This window comes from Mus pahari, chromosome 9 (assembly GCF_900095145.1).
Source record: "Mus pahari chromosome 9, PAHARI_EIJ_v1.1, whole genome shotgun sequence".
NCBI classification, from domain to species: domain Eukaryota; kingdom Metazoa; phylum Chordata; class Mammalia; order Rodentia; family Muridae; genus Mus; species Mus pahari.
In genome coordinates this window covers 43,547,885-43,570,870 of record NC_034598.1, presented here as the reverse complement: position 1 = coordinate 43,570,870, position 22,986 = coordinate 43,547,885, and the positions used below count along the sequence as shown (strand labels likewise).

The window sequence follows — 22,986 nt, the reverse complement described above, 5'->3', positions numbered from 1 at the left end:
TATCTCATAGAGTTGACTTTAAATCCATTTTTTAATGTTATGGTTACTCTTTTCTTTCTTTCTTTCTTTCTTTCTTTTTTTTTTTTTACTATTAGATATTTTCTTTATTTACATTTCAAATTTTATCCCATTTCCCCTTCAAAAACCCCCATATTCCATCCCCATCCCCATCCCCCTGCTTACTAATCCATCCACTCCTGCTCCCCTGTCCTGGAATTCCCCTATACTGGGGCATTGAACCTTACAAGACCAAGGGCCACTATTCTCATTGATGTCCAACAAGGCCATCCTCTGCTACATATGTGGCTGGAGCCATGAGTCCCTCCTTGTGTACTCTTCGGTTGGTGGTTTAGTCCCTGGGAGCTCGGGGGGGGGGGGTACTGGTTGGTTCATATTGTTGTTCCTCTTACAGGGTTGCAAACCTCTTCAGCTCCTTTGTAACTTTCTCTATCTCCTCCATTGGTCACTGGTAGAGCCTCTCAGGAGACAGCTATATCAGGGTGCTGTCAGTGAGCACCTATTGGCATCCACAATAGTGTCTGGCTTTGGTAACTGTATATGGGGTAGATCCCCAGGTGAGACAGTCACTGGATGGCCTTTCCTTCAGTTTCTGCTCCAAACTTTATCTCTGTATTTCCTCCCACGGGTATTTTGATCCCACTTCTAAGAAGGACCTAAGTATTCACACTGTGGTCTTCCTCTTCCATACCTATTATGCTTAGGTTGGGTCTTCTCATTGTGTCCTGGATTTCCTGGATGTTTTAACTTAGGAGCTTTTTGCATTTTGCATTTTCTTTGACTGTTGTGTTAATGTTTTCTATGGTGTCTTTTGCACCTGAGATTCTCTATTCTATCTCTTGTATTCTGTTGGTGTTGCTCGCATCTATAACTCCTGACCTCTTTCCTAGGTTTTCTAGCTCCAAAGTTCTTTCCCTTTGTGATTTCTGTATTGTTTCTAGTTCCATTTTTAGATCCTGGATGGTTTTGTTCAATTTCTTCACCTGTTTGTTTCTGTTTTCCTGTAACTCTTTAAGGGATTTTTGGGTTTCCTCTTTAATAGATTCTACATGTTTACCTCTGTTCTGTATTTCTTTAAGGGAGTTATTTATGTTCTTCTTAAAGTCCCTTATCTGTTGCAGTAAATCTCCAATGCAAATAAGCTCTGGCAATGAAAACACAACTCAGTTAATATGATTGCATGTTGTATGCCTAGATTGGGCAGATCTACCACTACACTACCATCTTCCACATCTATGAGACCCCTTAGAACTTGTGGTTTCTGCAGGCCATGTGCTTCTACTCCACTTTTCTTCTTCTTCCTTCCCTGTGTCCTCTCCCTCTTCTATTTTCTCCTTCTTCTCTCTCTTCCCACCTTCCACTCCAACTCCCCTTTATCTGCCCAATCATCAACTCTCCTTTATTTTACAAATTAAGGTGGGAAGCAGGTTTACAGGAAATCACCAGAGTGCTAATTTGTTAGCAGCCTGGATTTAACATCAAATATAATTAGCCCTAGGGCTATCCACAACATTTATCAGCATCATGAGATGTGATTTTAAATCCACAGCTTGCTTTTCCATTGTGTTTGGATATCAGGACTTGCTGTTCTGGGGGAACTGTGTTCTGATGATGCCATGTAGCCTTGGTTTCTGTTCATAAAGTTCTGGTGCTTGCCTTTTACCATCTGGGTATCTCTAATATTAGTTGGTCTTTCTGTCTCTGGCTTGAGTTGTCCCTCCTGTGGGCCTGTAAGCCTATGTCAGCACTCCTGGGAGACCAGCTCTCCCCTGGCAGGGCCAGTGCACAGAGGGCTGTGGAACACCCCAGCTCCTGAGTGCAGATGGAGGCAGGAGGGACCCTGTCCCAGCTGCTCCACTGCTTCTGCAGCCTGTGTGCTCCTGGCTTGTTATGGTTACTCTTATAACACCATTCCACTGTCGCACCAGTGTGTATGTATCTTGTAGGCCCAAGTTTTAGCTTGTGGGGCTCATAGCTAGATAAAACTGATTTCTTTGTCTCTTTCACTACTGTCTATAGTACTTTCCAGTACTTGTGAATGATTATCAATAGGGATGAATTTTCTACTTGAGCACCAGCTTGCTTTTTTTCCATATTTGATACCATAAGTACTAAGGGAAAATCTACTACTACTATTCTATTAAAGGAACTTTTCAATAAAACAGCTCTTAATGAAATATTTATAAAATGTTTATACCCACAAATNCCGCATATGAGTGTATTTCTCAACCTTTATCTAAGCAGTTTAGCAATCACAAAAACTCATAACTGAACAATGATTGGAGAGTGAGAGATTTTCATGCATTTAGTCCGAAAAAAGTATGCCTTTATTATAACCTCATTCTCAAGGCTAAGTATCTATGCTGAAGAGGAAGCAGAATGATTGAAAGAGCCAGAAGTGGTAGACAACTTTATGGAAATATTATATTCCAGACGCAACAGGTCTGGTGCCCATACGAATTTACAGAGATTATGGCAACATGCATAAGACCTAAATAGGCTCAAGTCATACAAAATTCCAGCACAGACAAGGGAAAATAAACACAAAGTTCTTTTCCCAGCTATGTAATTCGCAATTGATAGCTGCTGGGAGCTGGAAAATCAATATTTGGTATATATACCATATTCCAGGGCAGGCCTCATGCTCAGGAGTAGCTAGCCAATACAAAATCGTCTTTTCTGAGTGTGTGTCTGTAACTTTTTGTTTTGGCTTTGTGTTAGTTTTGGATTATTAAGAGAGAGAAAGGGATAAAGAAGAAGAGTAAAGGGGTTGGGAGGAGTTGGGAGAGGAGAAAGCTTATGATCAAAATATGTTCTATGAATGAGATAAAACCCTGCTTGGCTTGAAAAGTTTGTAATAATAAAGCATTCTGAATATGTAATTACTACAAAATAATTAAAAATCAAACATTGACTGAATCTTAAATGCTTACAGCAGTAAATGATACAATGATACAATTTGTAACTTTACCTTTGGTCCTGACATTGCACACAGCCATTTTGTGTTATGCATGGTGTCATACCACATATTCTCCAAAAGTACTTTTTGAAACCATTTTCCCAGATGATAGACCAATGTATGTTATGCATTGCAGTGATTTTACTTTAGAGATAATATTTCTAATTTTAAAGGAAGTCATGTTTTACTTATAAAAATAAAGACTTTATACACTCCTAGCTCCACTCCTCACAGTATAAATACCAAATTGCCAAGTCCTTCAATCGGATTTATCCAACAAACAAGCACATCCATTTCATTTACATGAAGTGTGTTTTCACTTTCAATAACTGGTGGAGTTATATCTTTCTCAGAGAATTGTTTTAAAATATATTTCTTTATGATTCTTTTTCACTCAATATTTGTCTTGTATTCTACATTGTATAACCATGTATGTTTGGTCATAGGAAAATTTCTCAGGCAAAAGAAATGTGGATTTTAAAGGTCTCATTGTTTATACTTAAAAGAAAAAAAAGAAAGTCTGCCATGAAATTAATGGCAGAATAGACAGCCCCATGGCCTCTTTTGTTTCTGGCTTTGGGCAACAAGCTGAATAAAAGATCCTAAAGAGAAGATTACTGTTAGGTAGAAAAAATTCTGGCACGCAGTGCACAGTAAGGTGAACATGATTAACATTGATGCATGGTATGTGTTAAAATTCTAAGAACAAAGGACTTTTGAATATACTCACTCTCAAAATTTGACTAATATTTAATGTGAAAGATATGCTAGCTACATTGACTTGACTACTCCTCATTGTATACATGAGTTAAAACATCACATTATAGCCCACAAATAGATGCAAATATCAATATAAAGGATGAACTGTTAAAGGCTGCAATCTTCGATTATAAAACACACTTATATATTAAAGCCCATGTTATAAAAAACAATCGATGTAGTTATGTATAAAATTTACATACAGAAGAAAGCTATTTTCTCAGAATTTCCTCTACAAAAGGCTTATGAATTACATTAAATACTAAATGCACCTTTTATTATTATCCTGAGCATCTTTCTATAAAACAAAATAAATATTTGTGAACTTAATATATGCCATGCTAGAAAAATGTACTTTTAAGATATATTTGGCTTATATCTTAAAAGGCAAGTTTCAGACGAGGTAAATGCATCTACAAATAGTTCTGGTCTGGTATTTGGAATAACTGGGAAGTTGTGACAATGAGTGGAACAAATGCTGACAAAGTAGAACACTTAATAAAGATTTTTATAGAGTACTAAGATTGGACTACAGTAATTTAAACTCAAGAAAATAAATAAAACACATTCAGAATCCAACCTTCTGTCTCTGAAGCTTTGATGACTGCAATAAAAGTAAATTCTTCAACCCTGGGGTAAAGAAATCACTCATAGTTTTACCCCTAAGAGCCTCTTCAGAGCTCCTTTTACGTCTTTATTCCTCAGGCTGTAGATGAAAGGGTTTAGCATGGGAGTCACCACTGTATACATCACAGAAGCTGTTGCACTTGCTTGTGAGCTGTGACTTACTGCAGAACTGAGGTATACTCCCAGACCAGTGAAGTAAAATAAGGAGACAATGGAGAGATGAGATGCACAGGTGGAAAATGCTTTATACTTCCCCTGAACTGTGGACATTGCACGTATGGAGGACACTATCTTGGAGTAAGAGTAAAGGATGCCAAACAGAGGAACAATGGCCAATAAAACAAGTGCGAAATACATGACCACATCATTGAGAAAGGTGTCAGAACAGGTTAGCTGGGCCACCTGATTCAATTCACAGAAGAAGTGTGGGATTTCCAAGTCTGTGCAGAAGGACAGCCGCAGCACCATCATGCTTTGTAACAAGGCATGCAGAACACTCACAATCCAGCATGCAAGAACCAAAAATCCACAGAGTCTGCGGTTCATGATACCAGTGTAATGCAGTGGATGACAGATGGCCGCATAACGGTCATAGGCCATTACAGCCAGGAGGAAGTTGTCCAATTCCACAAAAACCAGAAAAAAGTACATCTGGGTGATGCAATCTGCATAGCTAATGGTTTTCCTCTCTGTTTGAATATTCACAAGCATTTTTGGGACAGTGGTGGAAACAAAGCAGATATCCACAAATGACAGGTTAGAGAGAAAAAAGTACATGGGTGTGTGCAAGTTGGCATCTGAGATGATGGTGAGAATAATGAGCAAGTTTCCAACTACAGTGATCAAGTACATGGAGAGGAAAAGACCACATATAACAGGCTGCAGGTTTGGGTCCTGTGAAAATCCCAATAGAAAAAATTCTAAAATATGAGTATTGTTTCTTGGCTCCATGTGCTTTATATCACTATGACAGAAAATAACATCAGAAATATTCATGAAAATTGGCATTGTTAAAAGGAATAAACAATATAATTTGGATTCTACAGCAAATAAATTTCCTAATTTTATTCATGGGCATCTCTAGTGCTACTACTGATTAGGAATCCCTGTCTTACACTGAGTTTTTTTTCCCCAAGAGGTTATATATGCAACAGATTTAATTAGAAATCATCTCTTAAGGTTGAGAAATATGTATTGACTGCTGAGAAACAAAAGTCTCCACACATCAATGACACACAGAAACATCTAGATAAAGAAATTAGCAGTTTAATATTTTTATGTATAAAAATTTTGTATAAACAAATTAACTCTATTATAGGCAATAAATATTTCTCATCTGTATAAAAAGCAATTATACATCAGTAAATCCTTTTAAAATAAGTAATAATATGACACCAAAATGGTGGAGATTTTATGAATAAAGGTGTGTATAATAAGTAAGCACACAGAAGTATATGTGAGGCATTGGAGTATAAAGACATGGACATTCAGAGCGCAGTCTCAATAATCCATACCATCAACACCCAGAAATACTAATTTCCATAGATGACCAGACATTGCTGGCAGAGAAGATGATCTAAGCAGAGATTGCAAAGCCTGATAATCTGAGGCCAATAGCAAGGGCTCAACCAACATGATAGAAGGAGAAAAGCACACCCCCAAGTTGTCTTCTGTTCTCTGTGAACATTACAAATATTTTTAGTTGTGATTCCAGTCGTTATTAGCTCAGCCATATCTCCATCTCTCCAAATACAAAATAAAAAATTGGTTAAAATGACTCAAAAAGTATGATATACAAATAAATCATAATAAAATCAATCATGTTATACAATATGCAAATAGCAATTGCAAGGAGGAAGAGAAGGAAGTAAGTGACAGTGATGATGATGATGATGATGATGATGATGATGATGATGATAATTATGACTGAAGAAGAAGGAGAAGGAGAATAGGATTATGTTGGGGGAGATGAACAGGAGGAGGAAGAGGAGGAGGAGGACGAAGAGGAGGAGATATAAAGAGTCAGGAACTTTTCTCAGAAATTTTTACTTGTCAGAAATAGTAACTAGAAAAAAAAGACCCCAAAGAAGGTGATTTTTTTCCAGATATTCATCACCATACAGGAGCCAATGTCAACGAGAAAGGGAAGTAATAACAACTGATATCACAGGAGGTCAACAAATGTGGAGGTTTCCCAGCTGAGACAGAAATGTGAGGGTGAACCCCATTTACAATATATGCTTATTGCTTGTTATTAATTTTGGTATAAAGACATTCATTGAACAAAGTGGATACCTTGACTACTATGATTGAATTAAATGAGTAATCCCTTTTTATTTTAAGAATCATATTGGAAAATATGGGTCCAGGAAATCCCAGCTCTGAGAACTATTCATGTACAAACTCCCACTACCTCCACCATAGCACCTGAGCCTTTGTTACTAGTGATCTATTCACACTAATTAGTTATAGGACATGTCATTTTTCCCTACTGTAGTACTCTAGAGTTTTTATTTTTTAAAGCTTCTCACAAACAAATGAGCACAGCATTAAATTTTACTAACTTCCTTGATTCTAAGTAAACATAAATACATGTATATGAAAAAAGTAATGAAAAGGGATAAAATGGACATAGGGTAAAATACATATGTTAAAGTGCTATATAGCAAAAAGGTAGTGTATGAAGCAAAATACAGTAATACTTCCTTGATAGAAAACACTGGAAACCAGAATTAAAAGTGTCCAGCCTCAGTGTACAAAAGAAAGACTATCAGAGCCTTGCACCACAGAAAGAAAATGACTAATAAACATAAACTCACACAGTCTTGTGATGTTGAAATAATTATGGGGAGAGGGAGGGCAGAAGGTGGTTATGGAGGGGAAACTGGGAATGGGGATAAAATTTGAAATGTAAATAAATAAAATAACCAAGATAAAAGAAAACAGACACAAAAAAGAAACAATTATGGACTAATGGGATAGGCATATGCATATAACAGTTTCAATGTGGATACTCAGAGGGAAGGGAAATACACATTGAAAAGTACACTTAGAACTTTTCTATTGCTAGGTATTTCTAGGTATTTTTCAAGAATTCCTTTCTCTGCATTCTTCTCGGTATACACATAATTGAGTGTGTCTGATTTAAAAAAAAAATCCACTTCATAACTTATACCCTGTTTAGCAACTTCATGTAATTTTAAAAATTCTCAGGATTAAACTCTTTCACTAGAATCATTTTTAGCCTTGTACCAATTCATTGTCAGCCAAAAACCTGGTGTTAATCAACTCAACATTCATTTCTCAGGTTAATATTACAAACCCTTACAAATAATGAGCAGATTAATAGTAACAAATAAATAATGTATTTTAAATAAATGATGAACCACAAAGAAGGCAAGCCCAGCAAGCCCAGTCTGGGCTAGGGACCCAGCTCTCAGCTAATAAGTGTTCTCACAATTCATTCTCTTCCCCTCCATGCAGTATCTACTGAGCTCTCCAACACACCTGGACACAAGGCTATGGAAGAAGGAATCCCTGTGAAGATCAAGGTCTTTCTTTGATGGGTGAGGGTGGAGACTGAAGTTGTGCCTCACACAAGAAAGCAGGAAGGAATAAGGGTTGCTCTCTATTGAGACTTAAGACAACAAGAGATAGCCCACATCTTATCTAGCCTAGTGCTGTCCAGTCTGAGAGTCATCATAGGAGGCAGCTTCGGCTCTCTATATCTCCTCATTAGACGCAATCTTCTCTGCTTCCGTCATTCTCTAACTTCACAATTTCCCTGTGGGACACTGGCCTGGATTCTCCTGATTCACTTTCCCTTGGGGTCCAGGTAACAATCCAGTAAATCTGTGTTTTTTTTCCTCTTCCTTTTCCATAAACATACATACTGTCCAGAGACCTGACCTCCTCACTGCTCACACTCCAATTCATAGTCTCTTTTTAAAGAGGCTGTTATTACATTTATATAAGCATATGTATATACATATATATTCTTAAATATAGCCTGTTCAGACTACTTAATACTACCTGTATGTATGTATGTATGTATGTATGTATGTATGTATGTATGTATGTATGTATGTATGTATGTTTTCGGGGCTTAATATTTGACACCAGCTATCTAATTATTATGCTTTTCCATGGGGAAGTCCACTTTCTCTATTCTCAGTTTTTCTCAATGGCCTATAGTTCTTTGTGTGAAATGGGAACATCTTGGGTTTTCCTCCATCCAGTTTGGTATAGTGACTTATGTCGACCATGTTCAGTTCACATTTGAGAAGCCATTTTAGTGATATTTTATGGTGTAGCTTCTGGCATTACTAGGTGATGTGATCTCAAAGCAAAGTCCCTGATAATCTGGCTCTTACATTCTTTTTGCCACATTTCCACAATGTTCTCTGAGCCTTAGGTTCAGGAGTGTTTTGTAGTTGTATAGAAAGTACAGGAAGAATATCTATCAATCAATAATACTACCCAGTTGTAAAGTCTATGAACCACAACAATGAACAGAGTGACAATATATCCCAAATGATGTAACAGTGGCTCTTATATACTGGAGGTAACCAATAGTTATTGGGTTTAAATCTTACTTAATAAAGAAGAATTCACATCTGGTACTCTAAACTAGCCAAATATCTATCTATCTATCTATCTATCTATCTATCTATCTATCTATCTATCTATCTATATATATATATATATATATATATATATATATAGAGAGAGAGAGAGAGAGAGAGAGAGAGAAAATCTTCTCCCTTTTCTCATTCTTCTCCAAGGACAAGTCAAACAATAGTTCAGCCATAAACACACCTACATATGATCAACACTAAATGCACTCCACAGGTGGTATACACTCTTAAATTTTTATTCTTATTTTTCTATTGGTTATTACATTTATTTACATTTCAAATGTCATCCTCATTTCCAGGTTCACCTCTGAAAATCCACTTCTCATCCACTCTCTCCCTGCTTCTATGAAGGTGCTCCTCCCCTACCCACCCAGTCACTCCACCTCACTGCCATAGCATTCCCCTACACTGGGGCATCAACCCTTCACAGGACCAAAGGCCTCCCCTTCCACTGAAGCTAAGATAAGGCCATCCTCTGCTACCTAAGCAGATGAAGCCATGGGGCCCTCCATGTGTACTCTTTGGTTGTTGGTTTAGTCCTTGAGAGCTCTGGGAGGTCTGGTTGGTTGATATTATTCTTCCTATGGGGTTTCAAACCCTTCAGCTCCTTCAGTCATTCCCCTAACTCCTCCATTGGGCTCCCTGTATTCAGTCCTGTGGTTGGCTGCAAGCATCCTTATCTGTATTGGTCAGAGTCTCTCAGGAGACAACTATAACATGCTCCTGTCAGCAACCACTTCTAGGCATCAGCAGTAGTGTCTGGGTTTGGTGACTGCATATAGGATGGATCCCCAGGCAGTCTCTGGATGCCCTTTCCTTAAGTCTCTGCTCTAGTTTTTGCCTCTGTATTTCCTTTAGCCAGGAGCAAGTATTGGTTAAAATTTTTGAGATGGGTGGGTGGACCCATCCCTCAACCAGGGGGCATGCCTAACCACTGAATATGGTCTCTACAGGTTCTCTCTCTCCTTTGTTTAGTATTTCAGCTGATGTCATGCATTTGCGTTCTGGGATCCTCTTACTTTCCTGGTACCTGGGACTTTCTGGTGGCTACCCCCTGTTTCCCATCCCCCACTGCTACACACTTCTGTTCAATTTCCTGACTCTCTGTACATCTCCCCCATCTCCTCGCACACCTGATCCTGTCTCCCTTTTCCCCTCCTCTTTCCCTACCAAATTCCCCCCCTCACCTCTCTTGATTATTTTCTTACCCTTTCTAGGTAGGATTTTCAGCATCCACAGTCTGGTCTTCCTTCTTGAGCTTCATATAGTCTATGAGTTGTATTGTGAGTATTCCAAGCTTTTTTAGTGATTCCTACTTATGACTGAGTACATACGATGTGTGCTCTTTTGTGACTGGGTTACCTCACTCAGGTTAATATTTTCTAGTTCCATCCATTTGCTTGCAAATTTAATGAAGTCGTTTTTAATAGCTGAGTAGTACTCCATTATGAAATGTACCACAATTTCTGTATCCATTAGGGACAGTTGGGTTGTTTTCAACTTCTGGATATTATAAATAAGGCTGCTATGAGCTTAGTGGAGCTTGTCTCCTTGTTATATGTTGGAACATCTTTTGGATATATGCCCAGGAGTGGTATAGCTGGGTCCTCAGGTGGTACTAAGTCAAATTTTCTGAGGAACTGCCAGACTGATTTCCATAGTGGTTGTACCAGCTTGCCGTCCCACCAGCAATGGAGAGTGTTCCTTTTCCTCCACATCCTTGCAACCATCTGCTGTCACCTGAGTTTTTGATCTTAGCCATTCTTATTGGTGTGAGGTAGAATATCAGGGGTATTTTGACTTGCACTTCCCAGATGACTAAGGATATTGAATATTTCCTTAGGTTCTTCTCAGCCATTTAAGATTCCTCAGTTGAGGATTCTTTTTTTTTTTAGCTCTGTACCCCATTTTGATAGGGTTATTTGGTTCTCTGAGTCTAACTTCTTGAGTTCTTTGTATATTTTGGATATTAGCCCTCTATCAGATGTAGGATTGGTAAAGATGTTTTACCAATCTGTAGGTTGCTGTTTTGCCATGATGAGTGTCCTTTGCCTCACAGAAACTTTTCAGTTTTATGAGATCCCATTTCTCTATAGTCGATCTTAGAGCCTGGGCCATTGGTGTTCTGTTCTGGAAAATTTCCCCTGTGCCAATGTGTTCTTTTCCACTTTCTCTTCTACTAGATTCAGTGTATCAGGTTTTATATGGAGGTCCTTGATCCACTTGAACTTGAGATTTGAACCAGAAGATGGGGTCTGATGCCTTCTTCTGGTGTGTCTGAAGACAACAACAGTGTACTCATATAAATTAAATAAATAATATTTTTAAAAAAGAATGAATCAATTTGCATTCTTTTACATGCCTTCCTTCACTTGAGCCAGTACCATTTATTGAATACATTGTCTTTTTTTTCATTGTATGGTTTTAGCTATTTCATCAATGATCAGGTGACCATAGGTGTGTGGGTTTAATTCTGGGTCTTCAATTCTAATTCCACTGATCTACCTGCCTGTCTCTGTACCAGTACCAGGAATATTTTTAAATCACTATTGCTCTGTAGTATACCTTGAGTTTAAGGATGTTATTTCCTACAGAATTTCTCTTATTGAGAATAGTTTTCACTATCCTGGATTTTTGTTGTTCCAAATGAATTTGAGAATTACCCTTTCTATCTCTATGAAGCATTGAATTGAAATTTTGATGGAAATTGCATTGAATCTGTAGATTGCTTTTGGTAAAGTGGCCATTTTTATTACGTTAATCCTGAGCATAGGAGATCTTTCTATCTTCTAAGGTCTTCAATTTCTTCTTCAGAGATTTGAAATTCTTGCCATACGGATATTTCACTTGCTTGGTTGGAATCACACTAAAACATTAAAACTTTTATGAGGGGATTTGTTCCCCAAATTTCTTCCTCAGCCCATTTATCCTTAAGTGGAGGAAGGCTACTGACTTCTTTGTGTTAATTTTGTATCCAGGCACTTTGCTGAAGTTGTTATCAGCTGAAGGAGTTCTCTGGTGGAATTATGGGGTCACTTAAGTATACTAACAACTCATCTGCAAAGGGTGATAGAGTGATATTTTGACTTCTTCCTTTCCAATTTATAACCCTTTGACCTCCTTTTGTTGTCTAATTACTCTGGCTAGCAATTCAAGTACTATACTGAACAGATAGGGAGAGAGTGGACAGCCTTACCTAGTCCCTGATTTTGATGGGATTGCTTCAAGTTTCTCTCCATTTAGTTTGATGTCGGCTACTGGTTTGCTGTATATTGTTTTTACTATATTTAGGTATGGGCCTTGAATCCTGATCTTTCCCAGATTATTAACATGAAGTGGTGTTGAATTTTGTCAAAAGCTCTTTCAGCATCTAATGAGATGATTATGTGTTTTTTTCTTTGTTTATATATTGGGTTATATTGATGAATTTCTGTATATTGAACCATTCCTGCATCCCTGGGATGAAGCCTACTTGATCATGGTGGATGATTATTTCTATGTGTTCATGTATTCAGTTTGCTAGAATTTTATTGAGTATTTTTTGCATCGATATTCATGAAGTTCTCTTTCTTTGTTGGGTCTTTGAGTCATTTAGATATAAGCATGACTGTGGCTTTATAGAAAGAATTAAGTAGTATTCCTTCTGTCTCTATTTTGTGCAATAGTTCGAAGAGTAAGGGTACTAGGTCTTTGAAGGTATGATAGAATTCTGCACTAAAACCATCGAGTCCTGGGCTTTTCTTGCTTGGAAGACTTTTAATGGCAGCTTCTATTTCTTTAGGGGGTATGGGAATGACTTGAGGGTTTATCTGATCCTGATTTAACTTTGGTACCTGGTATATGTCTAGAAAATTATCCATCTCATCCAGACTTCCCAGTTTTGTTGAATATAGGCTTTTTTGGGGTAGGATTTGATGGTTTGGGGGGGGTATTTCCTCAATTTCCATTGTCATTTCTGATTTCGTTAATTTTGATACATGGGAATGTTTCAATCTTCTTGTATCTGTTGAGAATTCTTTTATGTCTGATCAGTTTTGGAGACGGTACCAAGATGTGCTGAGAAGAAGGTATATTCTTTTGTTTTAGGGTGAGATGTTCTAAATATATCTGTTAAATCCATCTAGTTTATAACTTCTGTTAGTTTCACTTTGTCTCTGTTTAATTTCTGTTCCCATGATCAGTACATTGTTAAGAGTGGAGTGGTGAAGTCTTCCACTATTATTTTGTGAGTTTCAATGTATGCTTTGAGTTTTAGTAATGTTTCTTTTAGAGATATGAGTGCCCTATCATTTGGGGCATAGATGTTTAGAATTAAGAGTTAATCTTGGTAAATCTTTCCTTTGATGAGTATGAAGTGTCTTTCCTCATCTTTTTTGAAAACTTTCGGTTGAAAGTAGATTTTATTTGATATTAGAATGGCTACTCCAGCTTGTTTCTGGGAACCATTTGTTTTTAAATTATTTTTCCGCCTTTTACTCTGAGGTAGTGTCTGATTTTGTCAGTGAGGTGCATTTCCTGTATGCAGCAAAATCTTGGTCTGATACATATCCAGTCTGTTAGTCTATATCATTTTATCAGGAAATTGAGTCCATTGATGTTAAAAGATATTAAGTACCATTGATTTTTTTGCTTCCCATGATTTTTGTTGTTATAAGTGGGATTATATTTGTGTGGCTATCTTCTTTTTGGTTTGTTGAAAGATTAATTTCTTGCCTTTTCTTGGGTGTAGAGTCCTTCCCTCCTTACGTTGGAGTTTTCCATCTATTATTCTTTTAGGGCTGGATTTTTGGAAAGATATTGTTTAAATTTGATTTTCTCATGGAATATCTTGGTTTCTCCATCTATTGTAAATGAGAATTTTGATGGGTGTACTAGTCTGGACTAGCATTTTTGTTCTCTTAGGATATCGGGGACATCTGCCCAAGATCTTCTGGCTTTTAAAGTCTGTGTTGAGAGATTAGGTGTAATTCTGATAGATCTTCCTTTGTATGTTACTTGACCTTTTTCCCTTCTTTTAATATTCCTTCTTTGTTCTGTGCATTGGATGTTTTGGTTATTATGTGTTGGGAAGAATTTCTTTTCTGGTCTAATCTATTTGGGATTCTCTCGGCTTCTTTTATGTTTATGAGCATCTCTTTCTTAAGTTAGAAGTTTTCTTCTATAATTTTGTTGAAGATGTTTACTGGCCCTTTGAGTTGGGAATCTTCATTCTCTTCTATACCTATTATCCTTAGCTTTGGTCTTTCCATTGCGTTCTAGATTTCCTGGATACTTTGTGTTAGTAGCTTTTTCATTTTGCATTTACTTTGACAGTTGTGTCAATATTTTCTATGGTATCTTCTACACCTATGATTCTTTCTATCTCTTGTATTTTGTTGGTGGTGCTTGCATCTGTAACTTCATTTCTTTCCTAGGTTTTCCATCTCCATGGTTGTTTACCTTTGTGATTTATTTATTGTTTCTATTTCTGTTTTTAGATCCTGTATGGTTTTGTTCAACTCCTTTACATGTTTGGTTGTGTTTTTCTGTATTTAATTAAGAGATTTTTGTGTTTCCTCTTTATGCGCTTCTATCTGTTTACCTGTGTTCTTCTGTATTTCTTTAAGGGAGTTATTTGTGTCCTTCTTAAAGACTTCAATTGTCATCTTAAGATATGATTTTAAATCAGAATCTTGCTTTCAGGTGTGTTGGGTTATCCAGAAGTTGTTTTGGTGGGACAACTGTGTTCTGATGATGCCAAGTACTTTAGTTTCTGTTGCTTATGTTCTTGCACTTGCCTCTCTACATCTGGTTATCTTTGGTGTTAACTGGTCTTATTGTCACTGACTGGAGCTTATCAATCCTCGAAGCCTATGATACTGGTTGTGTCAGAAATCCTGTGATTTTTATGTGTATCAGTACTCCTTGGAGACAAGCTATCTCCAGGCAGAATTGGGGTGCAGAGAGCTGTGACACAGGGTCCGTGCCATAGCGCAGATCAGTATATACTCTTATGCATGGATATATACTGCATATATATTCTTTATTATATATATATATATATATATATTTATTTATTTATTAAATAAATAATAAATATAAATATATATATATATATATATATATATATATATAATAAAGAATAAGAACCATGAACTTGGCATGCATAGTAGGATGTATAGAAAGAATGAGTAGAAATTATGTAAATATATTATATATTATAAATTAAATTAATTTAAAAATTAAATTCTTAATTGTAAAGTTAAATTCCTCTGAATTGTTAAGTTAAATGCCTCTGAATATAGTTAAATGTCTTTTCTACAAATATAAGAACTTGAATTTGGATTGCCAGAACCCAAACAATGTCATGTGGACATCATGACTTGCTTCTAATATTATTCTCAGAAGTAGAAGGTGGAGTCTCCATGGCATCCTGGCTACAGAGCTCTGGGTTTGACTGACAGTGAACGAGATGAAAGAAAATATAAGTCTGACTACTAACATCAGTTTCAGGAATCTAAACGAACATACACTCATATGTATATGCACCTAGACATATGTGAGCCCAAATGCATACAGAAACACACACACACACACACACACACACACACACAGAGAGAGAGAGAGAGAGAGAGAGAGAGAGAGAGAGAGAGAGAGAGATGGAAAATGGGAGCGTGAAAAACACAAGATAAAGAATACAATATGCAAAAGACAAAAACTGCAAATTTTCATATACTCATAATTACATGATTTACGTATTTAGCAATTTTTATATGTATAACTAATCTCATGATTGAATTTATAGTGAAACAAAGTAGTGTTCCTCAATAAAGATATATGACTTGTAAGAACAAATTATGGGTTTTTAAAAGTTTATTTATCCTTTATATAAATGTGTATTTCTAAATGGTTCTTGTGTCATTTAGCAATAACTTTGGGGGAGGGTACTAGGAAAATTGTTTCAATAACAGAGAGCAAATTTTTTCCATTAATTTATTGACATTCATTATATAAACAAATTGCTGCCCCCCTCTTTATTCCCCCATCCCCTTCTCCTCAGAGAGGGTGAGCTTCCAAGATATTGTCCCACTCTTGTGCATTAAATCTCTGCAGGTGTATCTTCTCCCACCAAGGTGAGATATTGCAGCCCAGTCTGGAAATGGATTCCACAGACAGACAACAGCTTTAATCATAGCCCCTACTCCAATTGTTGGGGTATCCACATGGAGACTGAGATGCACATCTGCTACATACATGTCAAGGGTCTTGGTCTAGCCCAGGTATGTGTTTTGGTTGGTGGCTCAGTCTCTGAGAGTCTGAGAGCATAAATCTTAATCTAATGAGTTGCTTGCCATGTACATTTGAAATCAAATTATAAGAACTCCAGAAAGTAAACAGAATGAAGTTTGTCTACCATCTGACTAGTGTTCCAGGCTCTAGGAATCTGTCTCCCTTGGAGATGTGGTGACTAGTAGATTGCTCATGCTCCAGTTGAAGGCCACGTGCATATAGGCACCATAAACTGTCCTCATAAGGTTATTAATAACTAAAGAGAAAACAAATGAAATGACATAAAACTAAGAGGAACATAAAGTGGAGAAGGTAGGATTCCTTATACTTTCCTCACAAAGAGTCTTTTTAGGGCACTCTTAACATCTTTATTCCTAAGACTATAGATGAAAGGATTCATCATAGGGGTAACTACAGTGTATGTGACTGAGGCTGTTGCATTTGCTTGTGAGCTATGGTTTGCAGCAGAATTGAGGTACACTCCTAGGCCTGTACAGTAAAATAAAGAGACGACCAATAGATGAGATGCACAGGTGGAGAATGCTTTGTACTTCCCATAAACTGAGGATATTGCACGTATAGAGGACACTATCTTGAAGTAAGAATAGAAGACACCAGCAAGAGGAACAATAGCCAGCAACACAAGTGTAAAATATATCACCATGTCATTAAGAAATGCATCAGAACAAGTCAGTTGTATCACCTGATTAGGTTCACAGAAGAAGTGTGGGATTTCTGGCTGTGTGCAGAAGGGCAGCTCCAACATCATTAAGCTTTGAAATAAGGCATGCAGAACACTTACAATCCAAGACAGTAGAACCAGAAATCGACAGAGCTGGTAGTTCATGATAACTGTGTAGTGCATGGGGTGACAGATGGCCACGTAACGATCATAGGCCATGATAGTCAGCAAAAAGTTGTCCAATTCTACAAAAAGCAAGAAAAAGTATATCTGGGTAATGCATCCTGCATAGGTGATGACCTTGTTTTGGGTCTGTATGTTCACTAACATCTTTGGAACAGTAGTTGAAATGAAACAGATGTCCACAAAGGAAAGGTTAGACAGGAAGAAATACATGGGAGTATGTAGTCGGGGGCTGGAAATGATAGCTAAAATAATTAACATGTTCCCAGCAACAGTAACAAGGTACATAGAGAGGAAAAGACCATAAATAAGGGGTTGCAGGTCTTTGTTTTCTAAAAATCCAAGAAGGAGAAATTCTGCAACTCTTGTCCTGTTACTTGAGTCCATGTGTTGAATCTTTCTAGAAATAAAAAGAAAACACAACAGCTATTCTCCACACAAATAGATATTTTTTCACATAGATATAAAAATAATACTTTTAGCAAATAACTTAATTAAACTCTTTGTCATGGATCTAATACTTTTATGACATTCTGTGCTATAACTTAGGAGGAATTCCTATCCCTCTATGAGCCCTTTTCCCTGAGAGATCATGTATATTATAGATTTAATAAGAATTTTCTTTTCAACACTTAGTAATATATAGGAAGGGACCATACTACAGGCACCAAGCATTAATTAAAGGCTAATGCCTATGCCTATACTCTAGACACTGGAGGTTGAAACAAAAGGATTGCTATATGTTCATTGCCAACACAGGCTACAATTGTGTAAGACTTGCTGATAAAAATTAGGATCCAAGGCCTGCTCCTTAGAAAGGAAATCATGGTAAACACTATAAAACGATTGTACAAAAAAACGCCTAGAGGAGTTATAGGTCCTTGTACAAAATATGCTACTGTTATTTTTCCTAGTGACTGTTACGTAAAACTACTTTCTACACATATACATTTATATCCATAAATTTGTGCTGCTCTTAACCTGGGACAGAGTAGCTTCTTTTTGGTGTGGGTAGTGGTGAATAAAGAGCTACCTAGATAGATAGATAGATAGATAGATAGATAGATAGATAGATAGATAGATAGATAGATAGATGTATCTCTCCATGTGCATGTTTGTAGATATCTCTATCTGTGTTTGAATGCTCACAAATGTGTCTGAGGATCAAACCTAGGGTTTGTGATTTCATAAATAAAATGAAAGCAAGACAGCAGTATAGGAATGACTTATGTGATAGGAATAATCAGAATTATAACTAATAAAATTCATGGTTTCTAGAAAACCACATACAAAAATACATATGCACATTGAAAAGATTATGTAGATATTCAAAAACATAGAAGCTGTAAGTAGACATTATTCTGTTTCATGTTCTCAGGCTGTGGAGAGTAGTAAGGTAAATACTCTAATACAGCATATATTTTTTTCACAATATGTTTTAAAACACTTCTTTTTAAACTAATAAAAATTATAACAGAGGAATTTAAGGAATTCTAACACAATATAATGATGAAAAATTCTTGAGTCATAAATGCTGAATGACTAGATTTTATTATTACAAACTTTCACACTGTATCCCACACAGTCATGCTGTAGAGTCATGGCAGCTAGACATCATACTAAAGATCACCGTGAGTACAGAGATAAATTTTAAAACAACACTAATTACCTCCCTTTTATTTTCATGTTTTTTGTGCTCCCAAATTCAATACACAAGAGACTCACTCCACATGTATCTGTGTAAATTGTGAAGTGGAAGAAGTAGCAGACTGGATGACCATAAACAATAAAAATCATCATATGCATGGTAGCAAATGTCAAATTGTTTAATTAATATGATAATGCCTTAATAAACCAGAAAAGTTAAAATTTTTAAATCCATTCATAAAAGAAGAACTATATTAATAGTAGTTTCATGTATATGAATGCTGGTTCTGTCTGTAGGATATGTTCTTACTTTCCATCAAAATTATGTTATATTAAATCCATAGTTATGTCTCATATCTTTCATACAGCTGCATTAATAAACTGTATTCATTTTTTTGTGCTAAGCCATGGCAAATACTTTCTTTGTGTATTGCAGTGTCTTTTGTAGTTTTCTTTTTGTCCCCACACAAAAATATCACTAGAGGCCTGGAAATAAAATATTATAAAGCAGGTAATTTATTTCAAGGTATACATGAAATTTTATAATAGATATATGTCATATTGTAGATGGTTTCTCATATTCCTTTTTATTAAATTGCTATTATAACACAATAGAAAAATACTTTCTTAGCTTCAAATGGTAGTTCTCAATCAAGAGTGACTTGGTTTCCCAAAGGGCATTGAGCCTTGTCTTAAGACATCTTTGTCTGCCACACAGAAGAGTGAGATGCTAAATGTCATATGATGTGAAGGAGAGCCTCACATCAAGAATATTTTGGCTTATCTCATCCAAAGACACCAAACCCAGACACTATTGCTGATGCCAAGAAGTGCTTGCTGGCAGAGCATAATATAGCTGTCTCTTGAGAGGGTCTGTCAGAGCCTGGCCAGTACAAAAGTGGATGCTTGCAGCCAACCATCAGACTGGGCACCAGGACCCCAATGTAGGAGTTAGGGAAAGGACTGAAGGAGCTGAAGGGGTTTGCAACTCCACAGGAAGGACAACAATATCAACCAACTAGAGCCCCCAGAGCTCCAAAGGACTAAACCATTAATCAAAGAGTACACATGGAGGGACCCATGGCTTCAGCTGCATATGTTACAGAGGACGGCCTTATCTGGCATCAATGGAGGGGAGTCCCTTGGTTCTGTGAAGAGTTGATGCCCCAGCATAGTGGAATACTAGAGCAGTGAGGCAGGAGTGGGTGGGTAGTTAGGGGAGCACCCTCATAGAAGCTGGAGAAGGGAAGTTGGCTAGGGGTTTTGTGAAGAGGAAACTGGGAAGGGAGATACCATTTGAAATGTAAATAAATAAAATAACCAATAAAAAAGAATGTTCTGGCTAGAATTACAGAATGGCTGTGCTTTTGTTATCCACAGTATCTGTTGATTGTCTCTCTATTGCCTATCATCAAGCCACATTTTTGTGAGAACTATTAGAGTAACCCTTTTATCTTTAATTTTTTTACCTCCATTCAATGTAATGGCTCTTTACATTTTGTACCCTTAAATGAAATTTTTGAAAAACACTTTATCTTCTTAAACAATTAGTGACTAGTGGTGAAAAAATGGTTAAATAAACCCACAATAATTTTATTTCCTTAATTTTAAAATGACAATTTATTTTAGTATTTGTGCTCATTAATGTCCATGCCATGTGTGTACTCAGAGAACAAATTTCAGGAGTCAGTTCTCTCCTCCACACATTCCTTTAGATTTCTTTGTATATGAAATAACTAAGTGAAAAGAAGAAAGTTTGTATTAAAGTAAACCCAACACTTTATTGGAAATATTGCATTGGAGAACAAAAATATGGTACACAACTGGATGTGAAAATAAAGAGCATGTACAGATCCTGAGGAGCAAAGAAAAGAAATGAATAACACACTCTCCAATGTGTTCAACCTCACAGATATTGATCGACTGCAACAAAAGTCGTTAAGACCTGCACTGATCCATCTGTTATATAATTCTCTTCTCTGTGACAAATTCTAGTTAGAGTGAAAGACGTTACTTTAAAAGTTTATCTTAAGAAATTATATCATGGGGCTGGAGAGATGATTCAGCAGTTCAGAGCACTGACTACTCTTTTGGAAGTCATGAATTCAATTCCCAGCAACCACATGATGACTCACAACCATCTGTAACAAGACCTGATTCTCTCTTCTGGTGTCTGAAGACAGCTACAGTGTACTTCCATATAATAAATAAAATAAAATTTTTTTTTAAAAAAGAAATTATATAATAAGATTTGAAAAAAAGCCTTTTACTGTTCTTTCTCATCAACACAGAAGCACAGTCAAGTATGTCTGATCTAAAACACAAAAACTGTTTCATTTTGTTGCATTTCCCTTCATAAAGAACACCCTACTTAGCCTTGGGTTGCTTGTGTTCCTTTACTGAAGGAATATGCGTGTCTGTTCCTCTTTCCCACTACCCCCCTCTCTCTCTGTATGTCTATGCATGTGGGGTGTGTGTGTGTGTGTGTGTGTGTGTGTGTGTGTGTGTGTGTGTGTGTGTGTGTGTGTTCATGTTTGCATCTATGAGTGTAGGCCTAAGACTGATGTCTGGAACCATTCTATATCCCTCTTCCATATTAATCTTAGAAGTAGGGTCTCTCCATCAAAGCCATAGCTTACTGATATGACTCATCTTGTCAGCCAGCTTGCTAAGTGAACTGCCAATTCTGTCTTCTGTCTTTTACATAAGCTCTGAAAATCTAAATTTTGATTTGCATGCTTCTGTACAAGCACTTTAAACACTAGGCTATCTCCCTAGTACCTGGTTTCCTTTTCTATTTGTGCTTCTGTTATTGTCATTTCATTGTCAACAATGAATCCTGCATAAATCAGTTCAGTGCTCATTTCTTTTGTTAGCACAAGCTCAGAATATCCATAATACAATGCACAAACCATATGAAGCTTAAGAAGAAGAAAGACCAAAGTGTAGATGTTTCAATCCTACATAGAACAGAGAACAAAACAATCACAGTACATAAAGGAAGGGAGGAACCTGGAAGGGAGAAAGGATGGGAAGGGAAAAGGGAGTGGGCAGGATCAGGAGAGGGACAGGAGAGAAGTACAGAGTGTTAGGAAGCTGAGTAGAAACATGTAGCAGTAGGGGTTGGAAAACTGGGGATGGCCACTAGAAAGTCCCAGACACCAGACACGTTGGGAATGACTTTAGCTGAAAAATCCAACAAAGGGAAGATAGAAGCTGTAGAGACCACTTCTAGTTGATAGGCACAGTCCACATTTGAGGGATGGGGCCAGCCACCCATCTCAAACTTTTCAACCCAGAAATGTTCCTATCCAAAGGAAAGACAGGGACAAAAATGGAACAGAGACTGAATGAAAGGCCATCCAGAGACCACCGCAACTAGGGATCCATCTAATCTGCAGACAACAATACCCCACACTACTGCTGATGTGAACAAGTGCCTGCCAGGACCTTGGTATGGCTGTTCCCTTAGAAGTTCTACCAGCACATACTCAGTCAACCATCAGGCTGAGCCCAAAGACCACAATGGAAGAAGAGCTAAGGGAAGGACTGAAGGAGCTTAAGAGGATTACAACCCCATAGGAAGAATAATATCAACTAAGTGGACCACCCAGAGCTCCCAGGGACTAAACCACCAATCAAAGAGTACACATGGAGGAACCCATGGCTCCAGCTGCATATGTAGCAGAGGATGGCATTATCTGGCATCAATGGGAGAGGAGGCCTTGGTCCTTCATGCCCCAGCATACGGTTATACTAGAGCAGTGAGTAGGGAGTAGATGAGTTGGTAGAGGAGCACCCTCATAGAGTCAAAGGGAATGGGGGAGAGGGAGATAGAATGGGAGGATTTCTGGAGGGATAACTGGGAAGGGGGATATAATTTGAAATATTAATGAATAAAATTATTAACTAAAAAGAATAACAAGGGAAGTATTATGAATAAGTAATGAATCACAGTGCAGCCAAGCTCAGCAAGGTCACTCTGAGCTAGGGTTCTGGCTCTCAGTTGATCTCAGATTCCATTCAGTTCTCAGGTTCCTTTCTCTTCTCCTTCCCTGCAGTATATCCTGTGTTCTTAGACTCACCTGGATCCAAGGCTGGGAAAGAAGGTCTCTCTCTCTCTCTCTCTCTCTCTCTCTCTCTCTCTCTCTCTCTCTCTCTCTCTCTTAATAATTTAACATTAGTTAAAAACCAGAGGTTTTTTT

General features: G+C 37.2%; 2 protein-coding genes across 2 annotated transcripts; both read right to left on the bottom strand.

Moving 5' to 3' along the window:
* Positions 1-4,384: 4,384 nt before the first annotated feature.
* LOC110326590 (olfactory receptor 1078-like) lies at positions 4,385-8,111 on the bottom strand. The gene is made up of 2 exons (XM_021205137.1): positions 7,871-8,111; positions 4,385-5,327 (listed from the first exon to the last, which is right to left on the bottom strand). The coding sequence occupies exon 2, from the start codon at positions 5,312-5,314 to the stop codon at positions 4,385-4,387; it is 930 nt and encodes a 309-aa protein (XP_021060796.1). The 5' UTR covers positions 5,315-5,327; positions 7,871-8,111.
* An 8,455-nt stretch (positions 8,112-16,566) lies between these two features.
* On the bottom strand, positions 16,567-17,568 carry LOC110326651 (olfactory receptor 1078). Its single transcript, XM_021205235.1, has one exon. It carries the CDS (start codon positions 17,519-17,521, stop codon positions 16,592-16,594), a length of 930 nt encoding a protein of 309 aa, XP_021060894.1. The 5' UTR covers positions 17,522-17,568; the 3' UTR covers positions 16,567-16,591.
* Between the last annotated feature and the right edge of the window lie 5,418 nt (positions 17,569-22,986).